General features: G+C 36.5%; 1 protein-coding gene across 2 annotated transcripts; it reads right to left on the bottom strand.

The window, feature by feature from the left end:
• Positions 1 to 522: 522 nt before the first annotated feature.
• Positions 523 to 9,657, bottom strand: slc30a5 (solute carrier family 30 member 5). Of its 2 annotated transcripts, none has more exons than XM_055200989.2 (17): positions 9,421 to 9,657; positions 9,262 to 9,339; positions 8,715 to 8,837; positions 8,556 to 8,622; positions 5,986 to 6,071; positions 5,824 to 5,911; positions 5,651 to 5,738; positions 5,282 to 5,358; positions 4,999 to 5,169; positions 4,531 to 4,819; positions 4,247 to 4,455; positions 3,983 to 4,140; positions 3,166 to 3,295; positions 2,824 to 3,073; positions 1,203 to 1,429; positions 984 to 1,112; positions 523 to 788 (listed from the first exon to the last, which is right to left on the bottom strand). In XM_055200989.2, exons 2-17 carry the CDS (start codon positions 9,330 to 9,332, stop codon positions 618 to 620), a joined length of 2,334 nt encoding a protein of 777 aa, XP_055056964.1. In that variant the 5' UTR covers positions 9,333 to 9,339; positions 9,421 to 9,657; the 3' UTR covers positions 523 to 617. The 2 variants fall into 2 exon arrangements, with proteins under 2 accessions (XP_055056964.1, XP_055056963.1); XM_055200988.2 differs by having other exon boundaries at positions 9,262 to 9,336.
• Positions 9,658 to 10,532: the final 875 nt, after the last annotated feature.

Here is a 10,532-nt window from a genome sequence, read left to right as displayed (position 1 = left end):
TAGTAGGAAAAATGTTTTGGAAGTATTGTGATAAATGATGAAGAAAATATTTTGATAAATGATGGAAAGCCCACAGTTGACGGTACCCATTAAATTCCATCATATTTTTTAATCCTACTATAGAAGTCAATGGACACTATATGCTGTATGTTTACAATCATTTCTCAAAATATCTTCTTTTGTGTTCATTAGAAAGAAGAAATTCATACAGGTTTAAAACAACATGAGGATGAGTAAATGACAACAGAATTTTCATTTTTGGGTGAACTATACCCTTAAGTATCAGGACCAGGCCAATATGCAGGAGAAAATTGTGTAATAAAATGTGAATATGAAAGTAATGTGAAAACGAAAAGGATATCTACTAATGATTAATTTTCATTTTTGGGTGAACTATCCCTTTAACATGCCATGTTAACTCAGGTCTAATAAGACCTTTATTTAGTTTGTGTGTAGCCTTTATGTAGTTTATTTAGTTTTGCTACTGGTAGTCAATATTAGAAAACACACAGAATCATAATAAACATTATAAAATATTTTTATTAAAAAAAGAAAAGATTAAAATTGCATCTTAAAACCATTTCCTTTGTAATATTTTAATTTTCTAAAGCAAACGTTTACATAATACATGTGCCATCTTTATAATATTTCATGGACTCCATCTGTTGCGTCATGTTAAGGACCTCATGGAATCCGGTGCTGAGGCCAGACATGTGCTGAAAGTAGGCCTCTTTTTCCAACTGTATAGTCAAGTTATTAACACCAGCATCTTTCAACACAGCAGACACCTGAGAAAAATAGAAACAATATGTATTTATCCATCTAAATATTGATCATAATATGCCATGAAAAGAAAACAGTTCACAATGCAAAGTGTCAACACAAGATTACTCATGGCAACTGTTAATATCATTTTAAATATCATCAGTTCTCTACTTGATAATGTTATATTTCAATCTGTTAAAACGAACCAACATTCATACCTGCTGAATAACTCGCTGTTCCACGACATCAGACATGAGTTGAATATGAATGGTCCCAGCAATGACACTGGCGGAATGTCTCCAGAAGTGTGGGTCACGGTAGGACAAAACACCTTCTATTTTCTGAATCTGAGAGAACATGGGAACATTAAATAATGTGTCTGAAGCATGTTTCTAAAGCAAGAAGTTATTTATCAGCTTATAGTTTTTATTCCATACCTTTTCAAGAGCAAAGTTGAACTCTTTCTCATTCTCAGGTGGATTTCTCAGCAGAAGGACCTCACAGGCATCCTTTATTAGAGGAATGACACTGAGAAAAATCAATGTAGAAATGAAGAGGGAACAAATTGGGTCTGCAATCAGCCATCCGAACTGTCTGATAAGAACCGTGGATATAATCACACCAACGCTACCCAGAGTGTCGGCAAGCACGTGAAGAAACACGCCTGCAAATAGAAAAGGTACATTTTACAATCAATACAAAAGAAGTACAGATTTACTGAATTTCTAACAGCATTTCTCTCCTTCATAAACCTTTTACTGCATAACAACAGACCAATAATGAAAATATTTCAAAGTGGGGATAAACTCTGTAAATGCACTTTGGTCAGAAACAAAACTTAACCCCAAACTAAAAATGAAAACAAATTTGAATGATGTCATTCAAACCAGTATGAGTTTGTTTTCGTAAAACACAAAGGGAGATATTTTGCAAGATGATTATTTTCAATCCAAAAATGTGTGCTGTGATTTGTGTCAAAATCCTCACTGTATTAAAAGTCTTCCAATACAGTCTTCGATATGATGAACAAAACAAAATTTTAAAAGTTATTTACTGAATAAAGAAAAAGAGGAATCAGGACATTCAAAAAATCTCCTTGTATGTGCCACAGAAAAAAAAAACATACAGCCTTGATTAAAAAGCACATGTCACGTTGCTAAAAACAATTTTATTTTGTCTATTTAGTGTAATACCACGTGTATGCATGGTTTATGGTTAAAAAAAAACACATTATTTCCCACATACCATACATTATTGTTGCTCCGCTATGCCCTTCCTCCCTGAAACGTGTTGATTTTGTACGAAGCGCATCGTTCTGAAAAGCAAAGTCCTCCAATTGGCCAGCTAATCAGTACGTTGTGATTGGCCTGAATACCTCTGACGTCAGCCGGAAATGTGACGCTCCTTACCATGTTTGGATGGTAATGCAATGCTGACAGGAGATAATATCGTCTTTATTACCTTATCAATACAAACCGAATCTGATCCAGAAAATGCAGATGACCAAGCTGATCGGTCAACTTTACCAGCGCGGCTTAAGCAGGACATAACAGATTGGTAAGGTAAGGATTACTAAAACATTAAAACCATGTGTGCATTTGTGATCGTAGACACGAGTCATATGACCAACAACAAGCACTACCCAGCACTGTTCAAAACTTGCGTTTGAACCATGGTTTAGTCAGTAGTAAATTCTTTAAATATGAAAACATAGACTACTCAAAGGCTGTGAGTCAAAAGCAGGCGGAATTATGATAATGACCACGTCAACAGACCCATGTAGTAAACGCTTGCCTATAATCTGTGTGTTCGTTGTAGTCCAAGAAAAAAGATTTAAGTTGAAATCAACAACTCACGTCATCGCTTACTTTGGGATTTGTAACCCTTGCATATCTTTAACATGTACTACACTCCAAAGAAAATGTAAAATCGTGAATCTGATAATTGGTGCTCTTTAATAAACAAAATCCTCCTTTTGGGGTAAGCAAACCCTTTATGGATAGATTTTTGGTGTGTCTATAATACAATCATACCCATAGGTATCTATAGCAGACCTACCTCTCATATTAGCATTCATTCCTCCTCCCGAAGATCCATGGGAATGCCCGTGGCTATGAGAGTGTCCATGTCCTCCATGGCTGTGTCCGTGTCCTCCATGGCTGTGTTCTGCATTACCATGGCCGTGCCCGTGGTGCGAATGGCCGTGCTCATGCCCGGAGCAGCTGCTTTTGGAGGCTCCATGAGAATGAGCATGACTGAAGGCACAGATGCCCACTAGATTGACGATTAGTCCGCCGACCGACACCGGCTTCAAGGAACAAACAAACAACATCAATCCAAATCATGCAATCAGTATTGACCACAAGGATGCACATGCACTGAAATTTATACTGTCCATACCGTCAGCATATCTGTGTTGATGTTTGGTGGATCAATAAGTCTAGTGACGGATTCCACAAACACAAAAAATGCTATGACCATGAGAAACAGGCCATTGATAAATCCAGAGAGGATTTCAACACGGCCATACCTGAAATGAGACGTGGATATTGTTAAAGGATTAGTCCATTTTCTTAAAAAAATCCAGATAATTTACTCACCACCATATAATACACAATGCCGATGTCCCTCCCTGTTCAGCCGACAAGAAACCATGTTCCTTGACGAAAACATTCCAGACGAGAAGTTGTGGTTTAAAAGTGCATATTTTTTATTTTTCTTGTCAAAAATGACAAGACCCTTATGCCTCGTTTGGGATCGTTTAGAGTCCTTTGAAACGCCGTTGAAACTGCAATTTTAAACTACATTAAAACTGTTACGTGTTAGGGTCCATTAAAATGAGAAAAATCCTGGAATGTTTTCGTCAAAAAACATAATTTCTTCTCGACTGAACAAAGAAAGACATCAACATTTTGGATGACATGGTGGTGAGTAAATTATCTGGATCCTTTTTTTAAGAAAATGGACTAATCCTTTAACAGAACTAAAAATTGTTTAGAAACAATTACATCTTGTAATATAATTTAAACATATACATATCAAACAGGTATAAGTGATAAGGACCTGAAACTCAGGCATTATGAAAATCATTTTGCTAATGCCTCAAAATGTGAGTGGACCTTAGCTATGCAAAATGATGTCACAATGCTACTAACCCCTGGTATAAACAGTAGTTACTATATATTAATGTTTATTAAACATGAAACAGGTATATCACCCATAGGAATATATTCTGGTTGCTTTCCATCTGGTCATGAGCGCAGCAAACAGTCCCAACACCAGAGCTGAGCAGTCAAACAGCATGTGGAAACCATCAGAGATCAGCCCCAGACTGTTGGTCCAAACACCATAGAAGAGCTCTACAAATGTGAAGGCCTGAGCCAAGATCAACACATTAAAAGTGGGCGAATAAACTGAAGGTCACGAGGGTTACATACACACACTCAAACGTGACAAAAATCAGATGTAGCGTGCAGCGTACCAGGTTAAGACAGAGGAAGTAGAAGATCTGCCGTGAGTCATACTCCTCCAGGATCTGTTTGAGGGAGTCTTTGATGAAACGAGGCAAAGACTGGGATGTGTGCTGTAGGGCGTCTCCCATGAAGTTATAAAGAGGTGTTCCTTCAGGAGAGTAACCCACCAATGTACCTTTTTGACCCTTTGATGATGGCGCTGACAGCACACAATTGGCTGAAACGGATAACGGTTTTATTTATGGTGTAAACTATTTTGCACATATCAAATGGTACCTTAACCTTAACTTACCTATGATGAAAAAGCAAGCACTAACCAGCACTCCACCAGACAGCACATGCTCGGTGCTACTCTGCTGGCCAGGGTTGCTTATAGCTCTAAACTGGTCAGTTAATGGGTGGGTCCAGAAGTTTACCAGAAACAGGCCACTAAGGAACAGGAAGGTGGAACCGTAGCGAGCACAGCGTGAGGCTTCCAGTTTAGCCGTGCAGATGGACTCCACATAAAAGTCCAGGATCATCACAGAAAATATGATCAAGGAGAAGGGAAAGATGAGACCAGACCAGGATTCCACCTTACTCTATGGATTTCAATTTTAAAACAGGACACAAACATATTAAAACTAATGCATCTAAATATTTGATTAAATACACAGGGCCTTTATTATGTCTGATGAAAGACCCTATGAATGTATCTTATTTCATAGGATCTTAAAATATGCCAGTAAACAAGTTCATCATTAACCCTGCTGGCTCTCACCTCAGTGGTTGCAGACAGCACTATGACCCAAGGCAGCAAAACTACAGAGGACACCAAGTTAGACAGAGCATAAAGGCGCTTTACACCGCCAATCTCCACTGACAGTTTTCTTGATGCCGCATTGAAAGCTACCTTCAGGCACAGAGCCAAAACCAGCAGAACCACTCCACCCTGTTCAGAAAATGAGAATTAACCACCATAATCCTATTGAGCCTTTATCTATGCATAACATTAACAAGACTATAAACATTTAACAAGACAAATGAGGTAAATAAAAATGCACCTTGTGGTCTGCCACCCCCAGAAATGCGATCCCTGTGTACAATGCATGGGTAAGAGCACTGTCATGGTGTCCTTCAGCTTGACAAATAAAGTTAAGAAGTATATGTAATATCAAATCAAAATTGACACCTACTAACTATTTTAACAGACATTACAGGCCTTATTACACAATTTTTTAATGTACATTATGAAAACGTTTAATTTTTTTATTAAAATGTTTTTAGTCAAATTGCTTCATCTTTTTATACAGGGTTTCCCCCCAGATTTACAAACTTTCAAGGATTTCAAAGACCCGTGGAAACCCTGTATTATGCGATTAAGTTTTAATGACACAACAACACTGAAGTAATTTCAGGCTCTTAAAGGATACGGTGCTCTGTCATCTTTGCCATAAGATCATCATTATCAAAAAACAAAAGGCAGATAACAGCAATAATGAAAAAAGCAGCACCCCTCGTCTTAGAGAAAAGCACAGGGAAAATGAGTCAGATGGTACAATACGTCTTTTTGAGATACAGGATATTATTTCTCTAGGTTTCTGACCTTAGAAGGTCCTCCTCCAGAGCTGGTGAAGAGAACACTGAGGAGAGAGATCACCACCACATCACTGTGCTCAAACAGCAACAACGTCCTGAAAGAAATAATATCAGTGTAGCATTATTCTGACGTCAATGGAAATTATTTCGAAATTCAGTAAACACATACCTGAGTGGCCCACAGAGTGTCAACCCAAAAAAACCCAACAGGGAAATGACGCAGCTTATGACAGCGTGCTTGAGGATTTTTATCCACTGAAATTAGAAGTTAAACAGATGAGTTGGATGCTGTTGTTTAAACACATGTACCCTTTTTTGCTTTATATTCATTTTAGTGATTCATCATCACTCCATGTTACTCCAAAGACATAGCATTTGCCAAATGTATAAACGCCAATATAAAAAGCCATTTAAAAAGTGAGGGCTTTTTGTGAAAGGGATGGTCTTAAAACCTCATTCACATTTGGCTTCATTCTACTTTTTATGGTCCAGTCCTTTCCTGACAAAAGAGATGTGTTTTGTTTCAGTCAAAAGTTACTTAATGGAAGTAAAATGTGTCTCGAATGCTGTCTCAGGTTGACCTTAAGATGTTATGGTATCCACCTTTTGTTCCAGTCTTTAAACAACAGCATCCAACTCATGATGCTTTTTATATTAACATTTATACATTTGGCAAATGCTATGTCCCTGGAACAACATGGAGCGATGAATCACTAAAATGAATATAAAGCAAAAAAGAGTACATTTTGATTTCATGCCCATTTTAAAGGTGCCAAAGAATGCATTAAAATAATATATTAAGTTGTTTTCTGATATCTACATAGAATGTATGTGGTTTTATTAAGTGCAAACATTTTTCAGAGACAGTTTTACATGTCCATTTACAACCCTTAGAATGTGCTGGTCTATTATTACCTTATTTGAAAGGGTCAAGAATAATAATGTTGAGATCTGCTCTGATTGGCTGTTTGTCAGAGCAGCTCTTTTGAATAGCTGTGTGTATGTATGTAAACAGACCAGGGTTTCCCACAGCACTTTGCAGTTCGGGCGGGCCGCCTAAGATGGGAAACCTTAACGCCTTTACTAGGTCGTCCGAAAAAAAAAAAAAGAATTTGCTGCACAAAAGGCCGTCAAGTGCATCTCGGAGAATAGTGTGGACATGCCTCACACGGCCAAATGAGAGAAAGACGTGGTCCGTTACGGTCTGGAGGATTACTAGTAGCCAGTTGATAAATCATCTCATAGAATAGCGCGGACGCGCTTCACACCGCAAGCATGCACGCGCGCCACACGGCCGAAATGGTGCGTCTTGAGGATAGCCAGTTGATAAAACGAGTGTCCGTGAGAACTGTAAGTGGACTTATGTTTTGGCTTTATTTAAGCCTGTTATTGTATTAGTCTTTAGTTCTTGCAAATTTAAAGTAAGTTAGCTGGTGATTTTTGTTGTTTGAGCAGCCTGCTAGCTAGGTTTCACGTGCCTGTTGATTCAATATAATTGTTGAGCGCCCTTGCTCACGTTATTTATGTGCATTATTTACATGCTACTGTAGTTACGCTCCTTTAAGATAATGTAATTAATAGCGTAAAATAATTAGTTTTTACAATCTTCACGCTGTCTATCACCGTTTGCCAGACGTTCTACAAATCTGCTTCAGTTTGTGTTTATTAACCCTTTAGTTTCACTTCATCAAGCAGCTATTTTCGTTAGAGGTATCTGTTAAAAACATTTAATTCATTAATAATCTAATATGTGTTCATTTTCTGTCATAGTTTCTTTAAAATTAAGTTTTATTTGAGTGTTTTAAATAAAAACTATTTTCATTTTTATAATGACATGCACCTTTGATTGCCTGCCATGCCCACCCGCCCAACCCTACCACCTAACAAATTTCCTGCACGAAACCCTGTAGACCTTATGTTTGAGCCTGTATCAGAAGAAGATACAATATTTGAGGAATACTTAATTGTTTGGAGAGTGTTAATTGACGTTTCTGAGTGATAAATTTGTGTGTTTTTTTCAGTATGAACCTGCAAAACTTAACTGTAGAACTTCAGCCTAAACGTTTGCATATAATGCTAAGTCAGCAGTCTCAACTTTGTTTTTAGCATTGTAACAACATTGTACTTAATTTAATGTGTAATTTATGGTTGGGGCATACATCTTGACTGTAATGTCACAGTTGTTATGTTGAGATGGCCTGTTTTCCAGCGGTCTTTTGCATGCACAAGATTTACATAAGGAGGAGAAAACAATCATGTTTGAGGCTCACGATGTGTCATTACCATGTACAGAACTCTAATTATTCATATATGCCTAGGTAAATACAGTTTTACATTCTATAGCACCTTTAAGCCGTTAAAGAGATAGTTCACCCATAAATGAAAATTCTGTCATCATTTACTCACCCTCATGTTACAAGCCTATATCAACTTCTTTTTTCTGATGAACACAAAGGAAGAAACTAATGAAACCGATCAGAAGCCCCATTGACATCCATAGTAGGAAAAATAATACTTTTTAACAGTTTGCTTATAAACATTCCTTAAAATATCTTTCTTTGTGTTCATCAGAACAAAGAAATTTATATAGGTTTGTAACAACATGAGGGAAAGAAACCGATAATTTTTTTGGGGTGAACTATCCCTTTTAGAGATTTAAAATAAGAAAAAGTGTTTAAAGGTTAAATTAGTTTAAAGGTATTATAGGTATTATAAAAGAAGCATCTATCCAGACTGCACCTGTCTTTTATGGATCATTTTTCCTGATGAGAACGGCTTTTGAAAGAACACCAATATCACTGCACACCTATGAAGAAAAGATGAAGCAATAACTATTAAAACACTTACGACACACACACACACACATGTATCTATTAGATTGGGTAATTTTCTCCTTACCCCATTTTTAGTATGAAGAGAAACTGTACAATGTGCACAACTTTTAGAAGATCATAGGATTCAAATATCCCAAAAGCCTTTAGCAGCTTGGTAAAGTAGAGTAACACTATATACCGGGTCAATCTGGGGGAAAAACACTTCATTAAGGTAAAGAAACTGACTAAACACAAGGGCATCCTTCGTCCTTCAAAATGTCATAACCATAAATATATACCACAAAAAAGCATAGTAATAAAATGTTTAGTTTATAAACACTATAATTGTAATATTATTGTATTCTTTTAAGTATAAGGATAACAACTCAATGTCATGATGAATTAAAGTTTTTTTTTGCCAATGATAAATAAAAATGGTAATCAAAACAGTTTTGTAAGTGATGTCAGATTTTATATATTTTTGAAAGACTTAACCCTTAACAAGACAAGAATCATGATATTACCACGATTCCTGCCATAAAACAAAAGTATTAAACACTAAGTTACCATCGATTCTTTAAATCATGATAGTAATACTGTATGTTGACTTATAGGCTTTCGACTTAACTTACTTGGAATTTGGAGCCTCAACTCGACCCAGTTTGCCACCGGAGATGACATTACTGCTGTATTTCTCATCCATGTTGCTGCTTAGTGTAAGATATTTTACTGTTAATTTCTCTGAATCATTACTGAATGACTGAAGCTCTGATGTGGTTCAATCTGTTTACCTGACTGAAGGCTGAAAACGAAAATAACCGCGGAGCTCAGGGATCTTTAATGATGAAACGATTCATGTACTACTTAATAGCAACAGCGGTGAGCCCTGATATAGTAATCGTTGATTTTCAAAATACATAGTGAGTAAAAATCAGATTTTACTGTTAGCTAACACAGCTACATTATACACTGAGGTGGTAGTTGACGTGACGTGAACATTTCCTTGCATATGGCAGGCGTCTGTAGGGATTTTCAAAATAAAAGACCTTAGTAAATATATTTAAATACAAAGAAATTCACCACCGAAACTTAAAAGTAATAACAGAACATTTTACTATTTTAATAAATAAAAAAACACTATATATATATATATATATATATATATTATTTGAAAATCTATTTGAATTACATTTTGAATTTTGTAGTATTTGGTATGCAGTCTTGGTGACTTAAAACACGGAGAAAACGTAAACATTAATTTCACGTAATAATACTTATTTAGTCATTAACATTCGATTTTGATTCACAGATTTTCAATGTTTAATGCCACGAAAAAAAATAATGTTAGAAATTCCTAACTGAACTTTACAGAAATTTTATATAAAGTTATCTCAGAAATGTTTAAAATGTGCAGATATATGCCAATTGAAATAAGCACTGGTAGAATAGACGGGTTGCACGGCGACGTCACTAACTGGTTGCGCTCGCAACCGAGATGCAGAAAGACGAGAAGTGCATTGTGTTGTATGCTAGTAGCGGTGTCTGTAAGTCAAAATGCAAAGGAGTTGTTGCGTGGAAAATAGTACCAACAGAGTCAGTGCTGGGTGCCTGATGTTAACATACCAGTAGATGCGACTATTACATTACTAGCATAATAATTATAACATTCTAATTCATACATGTATCACAGTAACACTGCAAAAATAAAAACAGAAAAACAGATCCAACTAAAATCAAGTCTTATTTACATACAAACAATAATGAACGCTTCAATAATTAAGGTTGTTGCAGTAGCGGATCAGCTCACCAATCGGGCTTTCTGCCTCCTGGATGCGCGCGAACCCTGCAATGTTTGTAAACTTGCAACCCCTCTATAAGCTTCACGGAGATTATATTTGAGTCT

This window comes from Misgurnus anguillicaudatus, chromosome 22, assembly GCF_027580225.2.
Source record: "Misgurnus anguillicaudatus chromosome 22, ASM2758022v2, whole genome shotgun sequence".
Taxonomy (NCBI): domain Eukaryota; kingdom Metazoa; phylum Chordata; class Actinopteri; order Cypriniformes; family Cobitidae; genus Misgurnus; species Misgurnus anguillicaudatus.
Note: the sequence above shows the minus strand (reverse complement) of the source record. Positions and strands in the feature narration are given on the sequence as shown.